At 34.7% G+C, this 25,223-nt stretch overlaps 3 protein-coding genes across 3 annotated transcripts; 1 reads left to right on the top strand and 2 right to left on the bottom strand.

Annotated features, from left to right (window-relative positions):
• The first annotated feature begins 2,340 nt into the window (after positions 1–2,340).
• On the top strand, positions 2,341–3,810 carry LOC118747075 (carboxypeptidase B-like). The gene is made up of 3 exons (XM_036481066.1): positions 2,341–2,461; positions 2,537–3,424; positions 3,496–3,810. The coding sequence occupies exons 1-3, from the start codon at positions 2,385–2,387 to the stop codon at positions 3,791–3,793; spliced, it is 1,263 nt and encodes a 420-aa protein (XP_036336959.1). The 5' UTR covers positions 2,341–2,384; the 3' UTR covers positions 3,794–3,810.
• Positions 3,811–7,264: 3,454 nt separating this feature from the next.
• Positions 7,265–8,707, bottom strand: LOC118746973 (carboxypeptidase B-like). Its single transcript, XM_036480967.1, has 3 exons — positions 8,631–8,707; positions 7,653–8,564; positions 7,265–7,583 (listed from the first exon to the last, which is right to left on the bottom strand). Exons 1-3 carry the CDS (start codon positions 8,705–8,707, stop codon positions 7,265–7,267), a joined length of 1,308 nt encoding a protein of 435 aa, XP_036336860.1.
• Positions 8,708–14,131: 5,424 nt separating this feature from the next.
• Positions 14,132–17,367, bottom strand: LOC118746972 (carboxypeptidase B-like). The gene is made up of 7 exons (XM_036480966.1): positions 17,339–17,367; positions 16,988–17,194; positions 16,803–16,914; positions 16,416–16,727; positions 14,834–14,944; positions 14,615–14,769; positions 14,132–14,474 (listed from the first exon to the last, which is right to left on the bottom strand). The coding sequence occupies exons 1-7, from the start codon at positions 17,365–17,367 to the stop codon at positions 14,183–14,185; spliced, it is 1,218 nt and encodes a 405-aa protein (XP_036336859.1). The 3' UTR covers positions 14,132–14,182.
• Positions 17,368–25,223: the final 7,856 nt, after the last annotated feature.

Raw genomic sequence — 25,223 nt, 5'->3', positions numbered from 1 at the left:
AGGTCAACATGGTTTTTTAACTATTAACCTCCCTTTTTTAACTCGAATTCGGAAAGAACGGAAAATTCTACGTTCTGGTAAGATATCATATGTGGTGTTCATTTAACCGTCACGGTCATATGAAGCGTCAATCATCGTTTGCGTCTCGGCATTGGAGGTAAAGTTCGGATAGAATACCCCATATATATTAATCTTTTAAAAATAACCTAGTCTAAAAATTAGAAAAATTTTATTTATAAAAACTAAAAAAAATATATTTCTGAAAATTAAATGAAGTTTAAGAAAACATTTTTTTTAAACAATAAAATTAAAAAATTAAATAAAAAATTAAAAGAAAAATAAGAAAATAAAGTCAGTTTCTAAAAATTAAAGGAAATTAAAAGATACATGTACATACACACATGTTTTTTTTTCCTTTTTAGACAGTAATATCTAATAATTAGAAGTAAATTAAATTCGAAAAAAAAATTATTCTCCTATATATGGGATCCAAGTGTGGCGGAACCCTCGGAGAGCACGCCAGCAAACCTCCGGAACCATGCGATTCAACGTTAAAATATCTTAAAAAAATAAATTACATGTATTTAATATTATTTGAAATACATTGAAGAAGAAATACATTTTCGTATGAATGACTTTCCTTAAATGCTAAAAGAGCTTTAAATAAAAAGCGGTAATTTTAAAAATTTTCAAGAAGGTGACACGCAATTGTTTATCAAATTTGGTACAGACTCGTGAAGTGGTTTGCGAGACACACACATTTGACATACATAAGAGAGCAGATCACGCATAATTTCCACAAATTTTTCAAACAACTAATTTTCGCTTAAGATCCATTGCAAATACATATAATTATTTAGTATATATATTATATTGAAAAATTCTTTAACCGCTGCATTCCTCTGTGTATGCGGTTAGGGTTCGATATGTTTTATTTATTTAGAGACTTTTAGTGATAAAAATTTAGCGTAGCGATTTCTAGAAACCCCCTACAGGGACCTACCGCTCTAAGTCTTAAGGCCGCAATAACGTCTGAATCACTCTAAAATTCAAAAGTTATCAATATGAAAATATGTATTGATTTCTTCTATAATATGTAATTTAGTGTGAGTACATTTCTCCATAAACAAACCTTATCTTACACCAAATTATTTCGAGATACCAGGCATTTGCTTTCAAGTTATCAGGCAACCAAATTGCTTGGGGATAACACAATTTTTTTTTCGAGATACAAACTGTGCCTGCAAACACGGTCACCCAGACAGCTTGGCTGATACCCTAATCAGCGGCACTGATTACCCCAGTAATGTTGATGTGACATATAAATGTATGTATATTGGTAGTATTTCTGTCAATGCATCATTTTCAAATCCATGCATTGGGTATAAAAATTTCAAATATGCGCACTTAACCTACTGTCTAATCAAGTCATCCGATTGGGACTAAATTTACTATACAGTTCTGCTGAACGCACATTCGCATATATGTATGTACATACATACATATAGTATATTAATATAAATACATATGCATATACATACACACATACATATGTATGTAGGTCTGGGCCACTTTATCGATAATCAATTTTAAAGTTTTGATATTCCATAAATCTATTTCATTTTTCTGATGTGCGATCACAAATTTCTCACCACTTCAGAGATGCTATCTATTCGCTGAGCATACGACACGAGTGACTGATAAAGACGTTCGCTTAGACGTTCGATTAGATGTGTTGACAGATATATTTGTACGTATGCCCGTACTTGTACACTAGAAAATCAATGAATAAAATATGCTGCATCTACGAAAGTATTTTGATTTTTATTGCAGCCAAATAGGTAATTGTATCAAAACATTGATAACTAGATAACAAGCCAGAGCGCGTAGTAAATATGACTGTCGAAACTTTGACGCTTGTAAATTAGCTTGTACGAGCGCATATTTTCAAGTATACTTCCAATATCAACAACTAAAATGCCAGAACACGCTATAAAAAGCCAACTACTGCGGTAGGCAAATTACAATAGGGCTATTCGCGATCCGGTGCAAATGGCCTAGCATCATTGCATTGCAAATTTGTATTGCAAATTATTTGCAATACACAAACAAAATACACGCATTTGCATTTGTCATGGTTTGACAAATTTGCAATACCGAAAATCCATAGCATAAAAATGCTATGCATTGCAACTCTGGTTGACATTTCTATCAACTGATTAAAAAAGTTTTACCATGACAGTTTAATAAACGTCGCTCACAATCCATGGCATATTTCTGCAATTGCATAAATTTGTCAGCTCTTATGCACCGAATGGCGAATAGCCCTAATAGGTCGTGTGGTTTCATTAACGACTGTACTCTTATTGAAAGCGAAAATTAAAATGTTCTTTAAATTGTTTATAGCGGCAGCCGCTTTGTGCTGCACCGCTGTGCTGGCCGAGGTCACCAGCTATGAAGGGTGAGTAGTGGTGGAATAAGAAATAAGTGAAAAACAAAAAACCAAAAAGGAAAATCATACTTTCGCTCCCAACAGCTACAAGATCTACGATATCAAGCCTCAAAATGCTGCGCAGCAGGAAATTTTGCAGCAATTGGCCGAGAGTGGGACATACGACTTCTTTACCCACCCCCGCGTATTGGGTCTCGCCGCACGCGTTATGGTCGCACCAGAAGAACAGTCAGTTTTTGAGCAGACACTCCAGGCATCTGAAATCGAACACCAAATCATCAACGAAAACTTCGGTGAAACCGTTGCCACAGAGCGCATGCAAAATAACTTCTTCCGCAATTTGCGCAGCTCCAACGAGCGTAGCATTTCCTTCAGCGCCTATCAGCGTTATGAAGCCATCGATGCCTATCTTCAACAGCTGGCCGCAGACTATCCAAGCCGCGTCTACTTGAAGACCATCGGCAAGTCGTACGAAGGACGCGCTTTGCGCACCATTACAATCACCAACGGCGATGGCGTTTCCAACAAGAAAGTAATTTTACTCGATGCTGGCATTCATGCACGTGAATGGATCGCACCGGCTGGCGCTTTGTACGTCATCCAACAGTTGGTGGAGAACTTTGCTGAAAATGCACACCTTTTGCAAACCTACGATTGGGTTATTTTACCTGTGGTCAATCCTGATGGCTATGAATACACACACACCACCACCCGTATGTGGCGTAAGACTCGCAAGCCAGTAAGTACTAACTGCTATGGTACAGATGGTAATCGCAACTTCGATTTTCACTGGGGTGAAGTGGGCGCTTCCAGCTATACATGCGCAGATACATTCAAGGGCAAGACTGCTTTCTCTGAGCCTGAGACCCAAGCTCTGCGCGATCTTATGCACACACTCACCGGACGTGCAACCTTCTATCTCACCCTGCACTCGTACGGCAACTATCTGCTCTACCCATGGGGCTGGACTTCGTAAGCATTGATATAGCGATTTTTTTTTTTAGCCTGGGTTCGTCATTGTTCATATATTTAAATCTATTTAGTGATCTTCCTGATACCTGGCGCGCCCTTGATGAGGTAGCTCAGGCCGGTTATGATGCCATCAAAGCTGCTACCGGCACCGTTTACTCAGTGGGTAGCTCAACGAATGTTCTGTATGCCGCTGCTGGTGGTAGTGATGATTATGCTTTCGCCGCGGCTGAAATTCCCATTTCAATTACAATGGAATTACCTGCAGCCGGTAATGGTTTTGACCCAGCACCAACCAAGATCCTAGAGTTGGTTTCCGAAACTTGGATCGGTATCAAGGCTATGGCGGAAAAGGTAATAGAAAGCTATTAAGTTTTTAAACGATGTATTGAGAGGATAACAGAATACTTGAAAGTAAAATAAATAGTAATTTGTGAAAATAGTTAAATCGTTGAATAACAAATTTTTGTTTTAATTTTTTCAAATAAAATAACTTCCTACTAACTAGGAGGCTACCGAAGACAGTCATTAGATAATCCTGCGGCTGGCAGGATCCTGAATAAAAGGAGACCGTTAAAAAGTTTATCAGTGGGTGTCCAATAGAAATGGGCACAGGATACCGGAACTCGCGCGACCCACGGTACTAATTTTAAAATTGATGGGATGTGCGGTATCGGGAAGGTCTTTCAAAAGTTGCGGACGTACAGCAAGGCGAAAGTAGAATTTTCGAGAACAGGCTATTCAAGAAAATGATTTTAAATGAATTTTAAAGCCATGTGAATTTTATTTAGTGATAGATATTAGGAACCACGTGACTCGCGGTACAAATCTGAAAACCATCGGGATGGACGAGTTCGGGACCTAAAAATTCAATGTCCCGCGCCTATCTGTAGTGTCCAACGATTCCTACAGAGTTTTCTAGATGCAACCGCCACTCTCTGTATGATATACAACAGTACTACTTAAGTGGTGAAAATTCCCAATTCGAAGACATTTTTGAATAGGGTTGCCACCTATTTTCCATCATATATTTATGTGATTTAATGCATTCTAAAAGACATTAAGTAGCATCGCTTACGATATAAGTGTAAGATTGTCACTTATTATCGATGCTACAAAATTTTACTAAAGCAACTTAATATGGGTATCAAATGAGAGATAGTTTTGAGAACATTAATACAGAAATAGTTTCAATACGGTTTGGCAGATTTTTTTAGAATACGCTTCTGTAAAATTTAACTAAAACAACGATATATGTATGTATATCAAATGAAAAATATTTTCTAGAACTTCAGTTCAGAAATATTTTCATGAGCGTTGCCACTTATTTTCGATTCAACACCATTTAACTGAAAAAGCGCAATATGGAAATCAATGGGAAGCTATTTTAAAAACTTTAATCCAGAAATTTTTTCGATGAGGACTGCCACGTTTTTTTTAATACAAATTTTGTATCTTTATAATTCAGGTAGTCTCTTGGATGTGTGTTTGTATACACAGTATATATTGTACCTTTGCTGCACGAGTGTCATAATCCAAAAAAAAAAATAAAAATTCGAGAAAAATGATTTTTTTTTTTTAGTTTACAGTTTACATACATACATACTCTCCCATGCATTGCCATAGTAAAATGTACGACACATTTCCTCATAATAAGCTATTGTTAATCGAAACAGATATAAAATTTTTACACAACGCAGAAGAGGCACTGTCGGTCATTGCTCATGCTTAACTCAAAAATTATTCCTCTTTTATTATGAAACTCTAGCAGCAATTGTACGATATACATATGTACATATACTCAAAATATGTGCACTTCTTCACGGCGTATTTGCAAATAGTAGGTTTTCCCCTAAATTTTAATGCATGATAATTATTTAATTTATTACATTAAAAATTTTATTTGTTCACGTATTTATTGTTGAATCAGCTTATATTGCAAGCATTACACCTAACAAAAATTTTAGGGTTGAGCCCTTGTGAATGGCCACGCCTGCATCCCAAAAAAAAAAACTGTGGTCATGACTTTATTGGCCGAAATACCCACTTGGTCCTTCTTTGGTGCACTTCTTGATTGTTCCTTGGTCTCTGGTGTATTGCGGTGGATCCATGTTTCACCAACGTCTACGAAACTGTGCAAAAACTGATTCGGATTTCGGCCGAACATTGCCAAACACTAATTTGAAGTGATCATACGGCTGCATTTATGGTCGAGAGTGTGAGGGAGCGCAGCACACATCACGCGCATAGCTTTTTCATATACTTACAGCCTCAACCTCAACCTCAGCCACCTCACACCCTTTCATTCTCCGGTCGTTCAATATCATTCCATGGATTTCATAGACGATTTTTGGCGTGGCGAACTCTTTGGTTCACCTCTGAGTCACTTAAGCTGGTACCACTGTTTTCCCGCTATTGCAATATTCTTGAACCTTTTTTAAATTTATTTTCAAAGTTTTTTTTTCACAGAATTCTGTGATACTGAGTAGTCTGATGTATCGATGAGGTTGAAATGTTTATTAAAGTCAAGGCATGAAGAATGAAAGACGTCACGCGATTTATAGTTGAAATTTTTAAAGATTCCGCATATACTTTGCATCGACATAGCACTTTACTGCCATTCAGATAAACTACATACTACAGATTTATTAACGTTAAGCTAGCCTATGTATATATTCCTTCTAAACTCTTCATCAGAAAGTGAAGTTCGAAGAAGCCTTCATAAAAATGGTGGATGATTTTCATTTTAAAGGAAGGCTTGCCTTAAAACCTAAAAATTTCTTCAATACCTTTCACAAAATTTTCAGTTTTTTATGTTTTCAACATCTTTACTTATAGTTTTCCATAATGGGCCGTATGTTGTAAAAAATAAATGTCAAAAAAATTATCCAAAACTTTACAAAATTAATTTAAAAAACATTGAATAGTGTACAAAGAAATGAACGTAGTAAATATTGAAATTTTATACGGACACGACTAAAAAGTAGGAAAAAATCAAATAAAAAACGTTTTTCACATGAAATCTCATAAATTATTTATAATGACTTTTGCTAAAATTTTAACATCAAAACTTATTAAGACAAATTCTGTTGATGTAAGTAGAAAATAATATTTTCTAATTTTTAGTCCATTTATTGAAACTTGGTATATTAAAAAGTTTTCTATCGGTATTTTCTACACCGTACTGAGCTTAAAACAAGAAAGCAATACCTAAAGTTTCGAACTTAAATTCTAAAGTCCGTTTGTACAAATTTGTAAATTTCTTTATTGTGGCCTATTGGTACAAAATAGAAAAATTGGGACCACCATTTTTTAGCAGTTTTTGTGCCAAAAATTCGTTCTTCGTACTTCCTACTTTGATAAAGAAAATTTCAAATCAAATAATATATTTTGTTTTTGGAAATTTTTAAGTTAGCCACACACGATTGGGCTACCAATTTACCAGTTCACCTCAACCTTTTTCCAAATCAACCTAAAAACATAATTGCTGTCATTTCCGTATTTCTAATTAAAAAGCCTCGACTGCACTTGAAATAATTACTAAACATTTTAGTATTTTCATGGACTTAGTGCAGCGAAGGGCTTCCGGGCATCGCCCTCATTTTCTGCAACACAAAAACGTGTAACGCAATTAATTCCATAGCCGTGCAATTTACCTTCACGAGGCGCATTATCAATAGCTACTTTTAGCTGTGAAGTTTAAGGCCATAAGCTTCGAAACGACAATAGTAACTGTATGTTTTTTATTATTGCTAAATTCTTGGCACACTACTATAACACAAAAAATAACAGATAAGAGTTATATAGTTCAATTTCACCTTATCGCTTAGACTGCTGCATAAATTACAAATTCACTTTTCGTGCGGAGTATTTTTCCGTTACTTTCTTGGCTACAGCGCGAATGCCCACCCATGTTTCCTTAACCAAACGATCGATATCAGACGCTGGTGGATCGAAACCACTGCTGCCACCATCGGGTAATTCCATAGTGTAGGAGAGTGTGAAGCCATCGTTGAAGGCGTAGTCATCGCTGGCGCCAGCGGCTTCACCGTACAACGCAGTCGATGAACCGACAACGTATTCAGTGCCGCTGTATGCGCGTATAGCATCGGCGCCGGCTAAAGCCACTTCGTGCAAATCCTCCCACGTATCCGGTAATTCACTGCAACATACAGAAGTTTGAGGTATTGTTAATAGTTAAAAATAAAAAACACGAATCTTCAACACTCACGGTCCCCAACCCCACGGGTAGAATAACGCCTTGCCATACGAGTGCACCGTCAAATAGAGTATGCCACGATCACGCAGTGTATGCATAATATCACGAACTATCACCGTCTCGGGCTCCGAGAATGCACGCGGTCCAGCATAGATATTCGAGCAAGGATTCGACGAAGCACCCAATTCCATCCAGTGAAAGTCAAAGTTGCGATTCGGATCGGTGCCATAACATACTGTGCCATCTACCTCGACAGGTTGACGCGTCTTACGCCAAAGTCTGAACTCACTCGCCCATTGCGTGTACTCATAACCATCGGCATTCACGACCGGCAATATAACCCAATCATAGTCGGTTAAAAGCTCAACATGCTCTCCGAAATCTTCAACAAGTTCACCAATTAAATAAACCACCGTTGCCGGCGAAATCCATTCGCGTGCATGAAAAGCACCATCAATGAAAATCACATTCTTCCCATTGCGTCCATCGCCATTTGTTATGGTTATACTCTTGAGTAGGCGGCCTTCATATGACTTACCAACAATTTTGACGAATGCACGTGATGGATAGCGCGCTGCCAAATCGTCTAGATAGGCATTGATTTCTTCATGCGAATAATAACGTTCGGTGCTAAGACGTCCGGTGCCGGCATAGGGTTTCGACTGACGTAGCATGCGATTCTGCAACACTTCAGCTTGTAGCGTGCGTTCGAAATTCGAATTTCGTAACTCAAACGTTAGATGATGTTCTTGCAGTAAAGCCTTTAAGCTCGCCTCGTATGCGCCTGAGACAAGTATTCTTGCGCTTTGATTGAAATTACGGCTTAAAGAAAGAAAGTCGTATTTGTCGCCAGCTTCCCTTGCAACTGCCAGCAAATTGTCTCTCTGCGCAGGCGTATGCGTTTTAACTTCATACACTTTGTAGCTGCAAATATAGAGAGATTTGCAAACTAAGCTTACGAACTTAAGTGTCTTTCCTAGTATGAATTACCCTTCATAGCTGCCAGCGCTGGTTAGCACCAGTGCTACGCAGAAAATTAGTAGCAGCTGCAAAAATTTGTCTAACATCGCCACAGCCTAACTGTATGCAGTCCGCTAGTCGACTAAAGACGAGAACTCATTTGTGTGTACATGGAAAATCTTTATCTGAATTTTTGTGTCGAATTGTTGATTTTCGCAAAGCTGATAGCTAATGGCTTATCAATTTAGCCAGTCTAAGTTGGTCACTTTAATAGTGTGTGTATTTGCCATTCTTCTTCTTTTTCCTTGGCGTTTGGTGTAATTAAATTCGATTTATCTTTAGAACCAATTTTAAAAAGTCACACATTTACAGATATATTTGCTAGATATCTGCGCAAGTACAATAAAAAACACATTCAAATTGGTGTATTAGAAACATTTCTCTCCATACCTTAAAAACACCGTTCACCAAATTCATACCACCGTAGCGAAACACACCTTTTTTTTGGTGCGCACAAAAAATGTATTTGCTTATTTCTACTTACCGCATCATTTAGTATTACTCTTCCCATAAAAATTACTTTTCTTCCTTGCGATACGATTTTCTTTTTCTCGAGATATCGCACTTTTAATGTGCAGTACTTCGATATTGGCTCAATGACTATTGCTTACGACTAAGAAAACTGGAGGCTTGATATAGTCTTATCCGCCCGAATGGTCTGCATATGGAAACCATCCTCTTGCTTCTCTGACAAGATGTCCGCAACGATGCTTTAACCTCGACTCTTTCCTACCAAACCTTATTCTTACCCAAGCTACAATTCTTATTGCAACAAGCTCGAAAGAAAAACTAGTACGAGGATAAGTATGAGGAAGCTGCAGAGAAAAAGATCCCACCTACGGGGCCACACTGCGATCGTGCGCAACGTGAGTAACAAGGGACTGTTATAGCGAACTGAAAAGGGAAGCGAGGCATATTTGCCGCAATAAAAAGAGAGACGCCGAAATACGTTAATGCGAATAACCTGAAATACTGGCCGACAGGAAAAAGGCGCGAAACTTTATCTGAGCATTAGGCGACTTACGCAAGGTTTCAAGACCGGGCGAGCTCCTGTAAGAACAACCATTGCGACCTAGATACAGATATCCATAATGTACTTAAATTATGGAGCGAAGATTTTTCCACCCTATTTAATGGCAGCAGTACTGCAAGTAGTGAAGAAGACGAACCCGAGCCCTAGTCGTTGACGATGTAGTCGTTGTCCCACCGCCTAATTATGACGAGGTACGAATAGCAACAACATTACTGAAAAACAACAAAACTGCTGGAGCTGGCAGCGTGCCAGTCGAGCTATTGAAGTACGGTGGCTAGGAGCTGATAAGGCTCATCCATAAACTTTTATTCGGAATATGGCCGGATGAACGCATGCCCAATGACTGGAATTTAAGTGTGCTCTGCCCAATTCACAAGAAAGGCGGACCTGCCATACGCACCAACTAGCACGGATGATCCTTCTAAGCCTAGGTTACAAGGTCTTATCTAGCGTATTGTGTGAAAGGCCGAAGCCCACCGTCAACGAACTGATTTCGCCTTATAGACCAGGTATTCACAATATACTTAATCTTGGAAAACACCCGCGAGAATAGGATCGACATACACCATCTGTTTGACGATTTCAAAGCCGCTTTCGATAGCACTAAAAGAAGTTGCCTATTCGCCGCGATGTCTGAATTCGGTATCCCCGCGAAATTAATACGGCTACGTCAGAATTGGGAAAGGCCTTTCCGAGCCGTTTGTTACCAAACGAGGTTTCAAATAAGGCGACTCCCTTTCATGTGATTCCTTTAATCTGTTGTTGGAGAAGTTAATAAAAGCCGCAGAACTGAACCGCTCAGGCACAATGCTTTATTATAGCTTATAATTGCTGTCGCATGACGATGATATCGACACCATCGGTAGTGAAAACCGTGAAGTCTGTTATGCCTTTTCCAAGTGGGTTAAGGAAGCAAAGCGATTGGGTCTGGTGGGGAACGAGGACAAGACGACGTATCTCCTGTCATCAGACAAACAGGCAGATTTTGCGGAAGATTTACGGGGATCTACGCATCGACGACAGCGGGTACCGCAGACGATGGAATGATGAGCTGTATGAGCTTTACAACGACAGCGGTTTCGCAGGCTTGGCCATGTCGTACGATTGGCCAGCTCTGAAAGAATTCAACTCGGTGGTAGCAGAGGAAGAGGAAAGCCTCCTCTGCGTTGGAAAGATCACGTGGAGAAGGACTAGGATTCACTTGGCATTTCTAATTGGCGTCAGTTCGCTCAGTAGAGAAACGACAGGCGTGCTTTGTTGAACTCGGCCAAAGTCGCTTAGGCGGATAATAAGAAGAAGTAATTCAAGCTAAGGCGCGTCTATTATTTCTGCAGCTAGTATACATAGCTCGAAGTCGGCGTAAATTTGTTGGTCCCTCCCCTTTGAGTGACAACATCAAGGAGCACGCCACAAATCGGAGGAGAAGCTCGGCCAAATACTAACATATGTATAAGCGCCAATCTGTTATTATTATTAGTGCACATATTTGCCAGCTGCTGCCAATCGTTAGTATAAATATCTTTAATCGTACTCAGATAAGGCATATGTTTGTCCATATAATGTATGAATTTAGTAGATCTACTTTTTCGCTTTGTAGCAATATAAAAATTGGCGAACACTAACTAAATCGTATGCCATCTTATCTCATGCGCTAATTAGGCGATAAGCCATTTAAAATCAATTTATGTGATTGCCAATTTTATTACAGCAAAAAAGTTTAGCAATAATTATATAAAATGTGGGCAGTTTATGGTGGCATGCGTAATTTTGTAGATTTATAAGAACGGTATAATTCCTAATATTGTACTATAGAATCTTGTATCGAAACGAAACAGGTGTTCGGGGTGAACCGAATTTCATGTGATAAGGAAAGTTGTTCCATTTTTACATTATTATAACGATTTTAGAAAATTTTCATGAATTAGAGCTAGTAGTGCTAATTTTAGCCGCTAATTTTTTATATCAAGTTCATTTTTGCTATTTGAAGTGGCTGGCTAAGTACTGAGTGCTCGACCTACCAAGAGGATCTAGGGAACTCGGAAATAAAAATAATCGATAAGGAATAGTTTTAATTGCCTAATATGTGTTAGTTTTATATTTCACTCGTTTGCTGGAAGAAAGTCATAACGCAATACTAAACAGGGTAGAAATAAATGCTTTAAATAAAGTAAGCAATAACTGAAAAAATGTACGTATCGAGCCTTAACGGCCAAAAACGTAAGCGATATTTTTTTCAAAACTTTCTTTTTGATGCAGAAATTCTCTTAAGTAAGTAAATAAGTTCAAACCCCTTAATTCGAATTATTAATCTTTCACATCGGATTCATGGTTTAATATTTAAATCAAAGTGACCTCTGGATATCGTTTCAGGGTCATAAAAAGGTATAATCCTTGTTTTTGCAAACTAAAGTCAAGCAACTTTTTAAGTTAAGACACTTTCCGTTATGTCACGGACTTTGAAAAAAATCATTTACAAAAGTAACATTGTAGTGAGAAAGCAGTGCTATAACCACGGTTGCCACTGTTGGTTGTTTCCAACCAAACTTTTTTTTTTTCTTTAATTTTTCTAATTTGGTTGTTTGTTAGCTTTTTCTCTGGTTTGGCCGTTTTTTTTTAATTAGAAATTAGAGAATTTTTTTCTTTACAAGAAGTATTATTGCATGAATGTCATATACGAATAAATTAATTATTTAAGTTACTATTTTTAATGTAACATGTTTTATATGCGCATATAAAAAGTAAATATGTGATTGTGTACAAATTTCAACAATTTTTGATTTCTGAAATAGCAGCTACAACTTCTACCAAAAAGTAAATTAATGTTGTTTTTCCACAAAATTTTCATAAAAAAAATACTCAATAAAATTGTTGGTTTTTTTTTTTTTTTGTAATAGATAAGTGGATAACAAATTTAGTTGCTTTTTTCAATTTGATTATTTTTCCTTCAGATTTTGGTTGTTTATTTTTAAAACGGCATGGCTGCTATAAACTATAAATATAAACGTGCAAGTAATATGCTTTTAGATACTGTTAGAAGCTTAAGGGCTTTTAAAATCGCTTTTTACTGCCATTAGCAGTTAGCATAAAAGCTTCCTATAAAAAAGCTTGCCACTATTTGCTTACAATAGGCTACTAGGCAACTATTAAACTGGTGTGGCAAATTCAACCCCATCTCTTTATAACGGCAACTAGGCCGCAGTTTAATAACACTCATATACATTAGACTGCATCACCAAAAAAAGAAGTTGCGGTTTTTCCGCCGGGATTACAAAATTTATTATACTTGAAGACATCCACCAAAATATTTCGGTAAAATATTAAGATTTACGTGAGCTGGACCGATTTGAAAACATCTCCAAAAATGGAGTTTTTTATGAATAAAAATTGTTTCTTAAACAACTTTTTGAAAAAAATCCCCTCAGATGAAAGATTAAGCTAAAAAAGTCTGCAAACAAAAAAATATTTAAAAATAATTTCAACGGAATCGTAATAATGTGATTTTTGAAGCTAATTTTTAACTTTTTTCTTAAACCATTTAGGAAACCTTGAATAACTGGGCCAAAACTAATCCGATTTAGACTTGTTGGATATCGGTAGAAAGGTATTTTCCCACTCTTTTTATTTCTGTGTTCAGTTATTCAAGTTTTTCCTTATACCAATCATCGAAAAAAGTTAAAAAGCGGCATCAAAAATCTCATTATTACGGTTCCGTTGAAAGTTTGTTTACATTTTTTTTAATATGTTTATGCAAATTTTCTAAGCTTAAACCGTTTTGTCATTCCAGGGGATTTTTTTTATCTATTTTTTTTTTTTTCTTTAAGAAATTATTATTACTCATAAAAAACTCCATTTTTGGAGGTATTTTCAAATCTGTACAGCTCACGTAAATCTTAATATTTTTCCGAAATATTTTGGTGGAAGCCTTAAATTATGTTAGGTTTTATAATTCCAATGGAAACGCAGTACCAATTTTTTTTTTTGTATGTGGAGTGATGCAGTCTAATATACATATTTATATATTTTTCTAGTAAATGAATTCAGTCTCCAATAATTGGCATATAAATGACTTTAATCTCGAAGTCAAGTGAAACTTGTTTGAACATTTATTTTGAAAATATTACGGAAATTAGAAAAATTGTTTATAATATTTTATAAATGCAGTATCTCCTAGTAAGCTCTTTGAATCACATTTCACAGAGGTTAGTTTCAAATTTTCCTCTTACTACATACATATCATATATCACTCGCACATTCTTGGCATCGTATGCCATTGTAAGATAGCATTGCACTACTCCATCTGCGGATTGAAGCACTTCTTCTTCTTCTTATAAAATCTTGTTTTATTTAAATTAAATTGTACACAGAATTGCTACTTAAATATAAAATTAACACATACAAAAATTACATTACTTAAGGTAATTAACATTCGACACAACAACACAGAAACTTAGTATGTATGTAGATACATATCTAGATGAAGGCATTTGCACTAATACAAGCTAACGTGTCGAATAAATTCGACGAAACCAGCGAATGTCTCCTTGCAAATATGAATAATATCAGAGGTGGCCACTTGGAAGTTCTCACCAGGCAACTCGACCGTGAAGGACATGGGTATGCCCAAATTGCCATAAGCATAATCATCCAGACCGCCAGAAGCCTCATAAAGAATGCCAGCTGAAGTGCCGACGCTGTATTGGGTGCCACGATATTTCGCAATTTGATTGGCGGCGCGTTGCGCAACCGAATGTAGCAAGTTGCGCGTGGGAGCGACAACATTTCTGAAAAAGTGTAAGATATTAGAAAGGAATTAGCAATTAACAAGATTAAATTTGTGTAGCAAGTAATTAGAATGGAGTGCGCTTTTTTGTTTCTTTTTTTTTTTTGTGAGAAAAATGAAAAAGCAAGTCGACTTGCTTACTTCGAATAGCCGTAAGGATAGAACAAGAACTTTCCAAATGAATGCACATCCAAACTGAGTTTTATACGATTACGATTGTATTCTAAATAGCGTGCAATAGCAGCCGTTTCGGACTCGGAGGTGGGACCAGTGCCGGAGTAAACCTCGGAACAGAGCTGTGAAAGAGGACAAATGAGACAATTGTGTAAAAAAGTAAAAGAATTAAAGAGATCTGCTTACATTTTGGCTGGCGCCATTATAGTTCCAGTTGTTAGGGAAGTTGCGATTAATGTCTACGCCAGCACAGGAACGACCTGGGTAGCGATGGCGATTCTTGCGCCAAAAACGATCCTAGAAAGAAAGGGAAGCAAATATGAATGTTTATGCTATATAATATCAGAGAAGGAACGAAGACACACATTAAAAAAATGCTACCCTGTATTCTAATTTGTATCACATTTGTATTCGATAAATTTATCGATACATTTTCGCTTTTGTGTTCTTGTTCATTAATGTTAAAATCAGACAGCTATTGTGTTATCAAAAAATTTATCGATATGCGATATTATGCATTTATCGGTATTAAAAATGTTATGGATTTCTCGATATTCAATATTTTTTAGATTTATCGTAGTCGTATAATTATTGATAAAGAAAATCATCAAAGTATTTATCGAAATAATTTTTTGTCTATTTATCGAATTAGTAAAATTAGAGCTGTTTATTGATATTATTGTTTGAGCATTAATCGGTTATAAAAAATTATCGATCTTTATGTGATTGATGAAATCTTCATCGATTTAGTTATTTATGTATACAAATTGTTCTCAATATCGTGGTCGGTATGCATTGTTATCGGCGTAAGTAGTTCGAAGCTGTTATCCGTTTGTGCTCGATAAATTTATCGATATCTTTTTCGCCTTTGTATTCTTCATTTTTAATAATTTTCATTTTTTTATAATCAGAAAATTACCATATAATCCGAACAGAGTGCGCCATATAGGATATTATCTGTTTATCGATATTATTTTTTGTTTATTTATCGATTTATTAATATTACAGATATTTGTTGATATTATTGTTTGAGCATTAATCGGCTAAAAAAAAATAAATGTTTATATGACTGATGAAATCTTCGTCGATTTCATTATCCATTTTTATACATATTTCTCGATATCGTAGGCGGCATACATAGTTATCGGCATACGAACTCCAAAGCCGTCATTATTTTGTGCTCGATAAATATATCAATATCTTTTTCGCCTTCGCGTGCTTTGTTTTATTGATGTTATGTTCAGAAAACTAAAAATTGTCCATTGTAATGTGAAAAATAAAATTTCGATTTATCGATATTATTGTTTGAACATTTATCGATTTAGTAAAATTATTGATGTTTATGTTATTAACGAAATCTTTGTCGATTTTAGCTATCCATATATATAATTTTTTATCGATATCGTTGTCGATATAGTTATCGACATACGTTGTTCAATGCCGCTATCCGTTTGTATTGTCATCAACATGGTTATCGATACATACATATGCATAGGATATTACCTATTAATCGATATTATTTTTTGTTTATTTATAGATTTAGTATAATTACTTAACTTTACTCAAGTGAAAAATAAATTTTCGATTTATTGAGAGCATTTTTTTAACATTTATTGATTTAGTAAAGTTACTAATATTTATGAGATTAACGAAATCTTTGTCCTTTAATTATATAAATATTTATCGGTATCTCAGTCGATTTTGTTATCGCTACTGACATAGTTCAAAGCCGTTATTCACCGATAGTAAAATAGAGATATGTACTCACCTTTGTGAACGAGTACTCATAGCCATCAGGATTTACCAACGGCACCAGAAATACCTCCACATCCTGCAGTACACGTTGGAAGGCGCGCAAATTATTTAACAACTCATTGGCTAAATAGAGTACAGTTAATGGTGTAATCCACTCACGTCCATGGGTTGCCGCCTGAATATAGGCAACACGACGATCACGTGCGCGACTGTTCAGCGAAATGGAGAGCGCCGCAATGTGTCGGCCTTCAAAAGAGCGGCCTAGCGATTCGTAGCGGCAATATTGCGGATGACGGGCAGCCAAAGCGCTCATGAAATTTAAAATCTAAATTTAATAAAATAATAAAAACGATTTCGTGGTCAATGTAAAGAATTGTTTTCAGGCTTAGTCAATATGTACCTCTGAGTAGCGCGGAAAGTGCGAGAAAAAGCCGCGTGCTTGTCTTCGTGGCCGATTCAGTTCGCATTCGGAGCCCAAACAGTCTGTAGTAAATGTTTCATTGAACGCGGACCTATTAATTATAATTTTTTAATTTGCAAAAAAGAGTTAATAATAAATTTATAGCAATTTTTCTATGAACTCACATCTCCTCCATCAATGGCTTGGCTACATATTGCGCATTCAATGTATTGAGTCTTGCTTCAAATATTTGCTGCTCTGTCGGTGAAACTGCCACGACGGACATATTTCGTGTGAGCAGCCAGAAATCCAGCTCTGCGGATTCTGTTTGTAAGTCAACCAGATAGTTGAAGGCATCCTCATTGCCATGGAATACAGTGTATTTATTGTAGCTATAAAGATGTAGATAAATAGGATTAGGTAAACGATTTAAGGAGGTAAATTTAATTTAAGGATATTATGTGTATGGTAAATAAAAGGACGCGTATACGAGTAGTACTAACATTTATACAGAAAGTGTGAAAAATAGTAAATACAGCACATTTTGACCTGTTTTGCAGCCCATTATTTATCCAAGAAAACCCATATAAGTCTAAGTTTTAAACTTTGTAGAATAATTAGAAAAATTCAACAAAATTTTACAACAATAACAAACTTTATTTCAAATTTTAAGAAAAGTCTTAGTATGCAGTTTTATAGCCCATTAAATTCTAGCTTAACAAAGTGCAAGTTTCAAGTAGCTAAAAGTGTGCGTTGATTTTTGCAATTTATTTTTGCTGACGGTGTACCGCATTTTCTTCCAGAAAAAGTATTTATATTCGATTTTTTTATGTATGGAAGAAAACAGTTATTGTAAAATTTTTTTTGAGGGAGGAACTAACCGACACTACCTTTCCTTATAGCAGAGACCATACTAAGTATGCATTTATACATTTTAAATTATTGATTTTGCACAAAAAAGCAAAGTTAAGATTAAAATGTACTTTCAAACCGAAAAGCTTCCGAGGGGTCCTAGAATAATTTTTTAAATTCCGAAAAGCTCGAATTAATTTGAAAAAATCGCGGAAATATTCCGAAAAACTAAGACTCGAACAAAACCGAAAGCTCATAAAAATCCTCAAAGAACGTCGAAAGAGTTTTAAACAACCTAAATAAGTTACGAAAAGTCTGAAGCAATTTCACTGTTCCGAAAAAATCTTAAAGTGGCTCGGTAAATCTTCTCAACAAAACACGAAAAATAACGAATAATTTTATGTTATTTAAAGATCTAAAAAATTAAAGCTTAAATTGCTGGGATTATTTTGTTGAAAAATTTCAGATAAACTTTGCCTTTTAATTAACGAATAGGAAAAAAATACTCGATATTCGTTGTTAAAAAAAATAAAGTCATGAGGAAACTGTATTCTACAATGAAAGAAATATATGTATGTCATCTTCAAAAAATACGATCCGCTGGACCTGCATTGAACGAATCTAATTAACTAGTACAGTAGAGTAGATCCTCATACCCTAGAGGCGAGTTGCATTTGCTATTGAAGCTGGTATTATGAAAAGCATCCTAAGTTGCTTTGCATATTTTGCCAAAAAAAACTCAATGTGACGAAAGCGCACCAAGTAAATTAGTCTCCAATAGAAACTAATACGGTTAACAAACGGGCTCGCTTATTTGCGTAAACTGCCTTTATTTGCTTTAACTCATGCATTTTCCTCTTTAAAATGCGCATAAGCAGCCGAACAAATGCATGAATGGTGAGAGTTACGTGCTACAAGCCTGTAGCTGTCAGGTTCGATCCTCGGTTGAAGCGATTGCGAAAATATTCATTATTTATTTTATTTCTTTTCATTTTGTTTGATTTATATATTTAATTTCACTTTCACCCCTATTCTGCAATTCTTTCTTGTTCGGATTTTGCTGCGAATCGTAGAAATAGTATGCTGCAATCCGAATCGTATCTTCGAACTTTAGAAACTCGTAACAATGGCATGCCTAAAAATGAACGAGTAAGCTTTTTTGCGTAATTTTGTACGAAATCAATTCTGTGTCGGAGGCGAGATAAAAGATGTAAATCGATGCGTGTTTGCAGGAAATATTAGTGGTGTTCATTGAAATATATAAATTTGCTTTTCGCATATACGTATATTTTTATCCACTGCTTTATATAAACTAGTAAAAAAGAATCTTTGTTGCCCCTTATCGAGAAACTTGGGTCCGGTTTAGTTATTTGCACAATGATTTTCGGTTTTTGTGTCCAAACGCATAACCCGAATCCAAAAACTTTAACATACACGTGTAATCGAAGGATTCAAATTTTATTTAGGATAAATGTCTCAAATTTCCTACCACTAGCTTATTAATAAATTCGGTTTGCACGATCCACTTTTTTGCAAATTTCGACGTGGGTTCTGCGCAAAAATACTGTGGATGGCCCAGCCGTAGTGATATGCACAATAAGTGTTGTATACCTTTGACATGCGGAAGCCCCTTTTCTCCGGCAAGGAGAATTCTACTTAGTAAGGGTTATAATCCCTAAGCGCGGCCGAAGGCAGAAGCAAGTGCAACAGGTGGTGGGCCTAACAAAGTGCATGTTTTCAATGGCTTGGAAGAAGCTGTTATTGCATTAACTGGTTTTAGAACCAGTTTTTCAGGCATAGGAGGAGTTCTGACTTGTGGTTCAACAATTCAACCAGAAGCTGACATTGATGCGTCCATGGTTACTATGCCCGACAGCTCCGCATATCTTTGTGAAATCATTCCCATAGCGCGCTCTTACTCCGCTGCTATAATTGCAAATGTAATAGAATCCATCGTTTCCTTCAAAATATGTAAAATCAACAATTTTACTATAAATAAGCACTTCATGAGTGTTTTTTTTTTTTAATTCATTTCCACTTTGTTTTCCTTCATTCAGCTATCTTCGAAAAACAACTGATATCTGGCAATGCTGCACATGTTTCCGCAAGGGTTGCAGCATATGGATTTTTCGTTTTTCGTAGCGTAGCTACAAATTACGAATTACGAAAATTCGGGTTCTAGAATAAGGGGGGTTTATTTTATTCTCGTTTGCTTTATTTTATTTCACATTTTTTATTTTACTATTGGTTAATTTAACTTTTTAGAGTTGAATTTTATTAAAAAGTCAACAATAACTAACTGAAAGTAACGTTAAAAAAATATAGAACTTTTAAAAAAACTTATTAAAACAATTAAAAAGTTATAAAAAAATTAATAGAACAAAATAAATGAAAATTCTACTGAGCTTGTATTTTTTGTAAAATTCATTTTGGGCTTAAGTTGCTTACAAAATTATCGATGTATTGTTGGGTAATACGAATCCCTGTTACGGATTCAAGGTGTGGGAAAACGGCTTGATTGTTATGTTAGAGAATTAATCCGTTTAGCCCAAATCACATAAACGAACAACTATTGTGGCAATTTTTCAACAAACATCCATAAGCATGTTCGATCGACTATGAATTGTCAAAGATAAGGCGGGGAAATTTTTTCAATCATTTTTATTATTTTAATCATTTGCGGCGAAATATTTTTTTTAGTCCTAAAACAACATAATATTCTATTACGATACCATTGATTGGCCTTTATTTCCCCCATACAAAATCGACCCAGTCTAATCTACATACATACATACATTTCAATACGAAGCAGCCAAATATCAGCAACTGCCAACTAATGATCAATTAGTCAGGCGTCTGAAAATGTCACAAATTGATATTAACAAAAAAGAGTATAAGTTCATTTAATGAAATGCATAGCACTCTACTTAGTACGGAGGCCCCAACAAAAGTTGGAATGGCAGGAATAAGTCAACTATAAACCAATTCTCACATAAAAATGCGTAATGATTTCAAGCACAAAATGACAAATGACAATGTCAACGTCAGACAATACTGTGATCCAAAAAAAAAAACAAACAAAAAAAAACAAAGAATTGCTGCAATGGTAATAAATAAAATAAATTACGAAATATTAGCATTATTAGTAGAATTGTATAAATTTGCACGCACGCGTTTAATTAAATACACGAGTGTAAACAAAAAATTAACAACAAATATACATATGTATGCCAGCAGCAACAGATACAGAAATTGCTGCAACTCTGCCGGTAGTGTCAAGTGCAATGCGGACATGGCTGGTATAAAAAACCTCAAATACATATGTACATTTGTTTCATATTAGCAATTGTATTATGCATATGTGTACGTGCATTTTCAAGTGTTGTAGGTACACATGCCTGCATGCTTATTTTTGAATTCTTAATTAGCATTAGGTTTGACTGACTTTGAGTTTAATTTCGTGTTTTTTACGTATAAAAAATAATTAAAAATAAAATAAAACAGTAAAGATATGGCGTTATGAATAACAGGTTCCTACAAATATACTGCTACATGCATACATATGTATGTATTTATGTGCATAACACATATAAACACACACACATATAAGCTACACACTTGCGGTTCGTTATAATGCAATTAGCCAATGTCTGGTCTAAGTTGAGCATCTCTATAAAATTCATTAGTAACTTAAATCTGAAAACAAAAATAATATTAAAGGAAACAGCTGGGCCTTAAAAGCTACATATATGCACAAATAAACGATTTTTTTTAATGCATTTAAATCAAAGGTCTTCGTGGCTCGCATTTGTATGCAGATTATTCATAGAGGTAACCACGAGCAATTAAGCCATTTTAAAATTCCTCGTACCATGATAACTTAATCTTTGGCAAAACCACGAACAATTAAGCCATTTTAAAATTCCTCGTACCATGATAACTCAATCTTTGGCAAAACAAAAATTTCAATTAGTTTGCTGTAGTCAATCGACGCACGGTATTATGTCATAACTAATAATGCCTTGACACCCCCAATGCCTTTGACAGTTTTAATTTCGTAGAAGTAGAGAACCTGGCTTACATGTATTTGGAAACTAGCATTAACACCGATAATATCGGCCAGAGTTGCACTCGCCCATTCCCTTTTTTACCCGATTAAATAAAAATATGAACACTTATCCTGCTCAACTAATCCGCAACGCAATTCCGTGCAAAAAATCAGGGCAAACTATAGCTTTGAGCGCAACCTAAGCGAACCCAAGCGGCTGATTGGCAGAATTCTGCATTTGCATTTACTGACGAGAGATAATTTAAATTAATACAAACAATTTTTATTAACTGTACTCGGAAAATTTAATATATTTTAACTAAGCAAAATATTGGGGAAATAAAAGTTTCGAAGAAGAATAGTTTGGAAGTAATTTAAGCACTTCAATACATACATACAAACATATGTATGTAGGTACATTAGGGCGGGTAAATTTTTTTGACTATACGCGTATAGCACAACAGCATTCTCCGTGTAATTCTAAGCAAATTTGTGGAAGAAACCATGGATCTAAAATCAATGGGGAGTTCGCTAAATTGCGAAAATACGTAAACTTTCACTGTTGCGCCCTCTGGTGGAATTTTAAGAAAAATCAAAGTGCAGAAATGGATTCCTCATACCAAGAAAGCCCGTTAGAGCATGTTTTTAAATTTGAAGCACTTCTTAAAGACACTACAGCAAAATGCCAGAAACCTTTTTTCACAATTTGGAAAACTGGGAATTGATTTTAGACCCACCATTTCTTCGACAAATTCGCTTTGAATTACACGTAGAATCCTTCTGTGCTATACGCTCATAATGGAAGAAATCTGCCATACAAATTGACCCGCCCTAATGTTAATATATCAATTTTGTTCCTTATACTTACAGAACATTGGCATAAATTAAATTAGCTACACATAAAAGACTAATTCTGTATCATAATTACTTCCGCTTTCATAACTTCTTGCACAATGGCTTACAAGTGTCTTCAAGGCCAGTCTCTGTTAATCTGTTTATGCGTATCACAAATATTTTATTGCTCAATCTATAAATAAACCAATTTTTTCGGTGGTGCTATTAGATATACAGACGGTGCCAAATGTAAGTGTCCACCTTGTTGTAATATAAAATTCACAATTATTTTCATGCAAATTTTTTTTCGTTAATTATTTGTGGAAATATAGTCCATTCTATAACATTAACCATATAAATCAAAGTTTCATACTTTATATAAAGTTCACAAAAATTCAAACAATTTTCATCAAAATTTCAAAATTTGTTTCCATAATATCTAGAAAATTTTTGAGTAGCCACAAAAAAAAATTATAAAAAGTCAACGGTAATTTCTAGCGGCTTGAAACTGGCACTTTGCTGTATTAAATTAACGGGCTACAAAATTGCATACTCAAAAATTTTCTAGAAGTTCTAGATAAAAATTTTGGTTAAAATTGTTTGAATTTTTGCGAACTTTATATAAAGTGCGAAACTTTTATTTATATAGTTTATGTTATGGAATGAACTATATTTCCACACATAATTAATGAAAAAAAAAATATGCATGAAAATAATTGGGAATTTTATAATACAAAAAGGTGTACACTTACTTTTGGCACCGACTGTATATATATATGTATATGTGCACATTCCGAAATTCCAAATCTAATCTAAATTTAAATAATTTAATATAATTTCCGTTGATTATGTCAAAAGCTAAATCAATGCAAATATTTCAAGTTAACTATAAAAAAAACAAGCTTAAGTTTTTAAAAATGCGCATGTTACGCTTCACTTTATAATTGGTGGCGCCACGAAATTAATTGCGGATCTGCATATAATTTACATAAATACGTAGCGCTTTGATTGCATTTTCATGGGTCATTTAATAAATTTTAACATGATTAAGTAATTTATACACTCTTGCTTAGAGATTTACATAGTGTCGTACAAAACTAGACAAGTAGTGTTTAATATCTCCGACGTTTTACACAGGGACCGAAAATAACAATTATTTTTTTCGATGCTATAAAAGTCCGGGCAAAATATTGTCGTAGAATAAAGTTATCCATTTTCCTGTGATCCTAAGGCCACCTGGACAATTTAAACACTTGACTCAAGAGAAAATTAATTTTTTTTTCCTTTGATCTTTCTCATCACTCATTTTTAAAAGAAAGTTTCATGCTAAATAAATACTGCAATTCAAACACTTAAAAAATGCTTACAACTCAGAATCGATACTACATAATATTTTCATATAAAAGAATATTTACTACTAGCAACGTCACTCACTAAAATCATTAAAACACACATAAAAATATTATCTGAATAATTTAAGCAGTCAATGAAGTGCTGAGCGCTTAAGTGCATCTAATAGCAGCGCCGCATCAGTTGATGCTATTAATAAATTATAAAAACAACGAATCAAACAATTAACATGCACATATGTATGCACACAAGTGCATGCATATTAATAGCAAATTCTGCCATCCAGATACACAATTCACCTTAGGAAATCGTTAACCATTTAAGCAGCAATAAAAATTGCATAAAAAGCAAATCAATGGAAAAATTAATAACAAAAACATTGTTTAGAAAATTTTTTTTAACATAAAATTTTAGCTAGTGGAATTTCATTTTTTTCTTAACCGCCAAAAAACTGCAATAATAAAGTTATATCAAAGCCAATTTATACTCCAGATATAATTTTTGCAGCACCTTAAGGTATCCATTATTTGTATGTATAATCGCGCGTAATCTAAAATTAAAAATGTGCATACATATGTATGTATGTATGTATATACAAATGTGCTTTTAAAATATTATTTCAGCAGCTTTCGTTGTTTGCCTGCAAACGCATGTAAAATGTGAGTTTGCAATGGCGAGTTCGTGTCTTAAGTCTTTCGTGTTCCGCACTATCAGCAGGCGTTTGACTCCGCAGTGCAAGGTTAGCAATTTAAGTATGGTTAAAATAATGAGCTTGAATGTGTTGCGAAAAAAATGAATGGGAAAAATTTACTAGTCAAATTAATCAATTTCATAGTGAAACGATTAAACTCAATAAAAGGGAAAGAGAAACAATGTTGCAATTAGACCTCACAATCCATGCAAGTTTTTATTATTTTTAATCAAACTTTAAATAAAAGAATCAAGCAGCAATAAGTATTACCTTATATTTATATTTGTGAAACTTCAAGCAATGCTAAGACTTCCTGCTGGAATTAATGCAAACCCTTACGAATTATCGACTTTATAAGTAATAAAAACCGAAAAATTTTAGTATTTTATTATTAAAGTTTCTTTTATTATTTTATTTCGTTCTTTGATTTATTTTTTGGTTTTTCTTATTCTATTGTAATTTATTTTATACTATCAATCAATTTAATTTAAGTTAATTTAATTTAATTTTACTTTATTATTTTTTCATTTTATTTTATTTTATTGTATTTTGTTTTATTTTATTTTATTTTATTTTATTTTATTTTATTTTATTTTATTTTATTTTATTTTATTTTATTTTATTTTATTTTATTTTATTTTATTAT

This window comes from Rhagoletis pomonella, unplaced genomic scaffold, assembly GCF_013731165.1.
Source record: "Rhagoletis pomonella isolate Grant_MI unplaced genomic scaffold, Rhpom_1.0 Rhpom_scaffold_00011, whole genome shotgun sequence".
Lineage (NCBI taxonomy): Eukaryota > Metazoa > Arthropoda > Insecta > Diptera > Tephritidae > Rhagoletis > Rhagoletis pomonella.
Note: the sequence above shows the minus strand (reverse complement) of the source record. Positions and strands in the feature narration are given on the sequence as shown.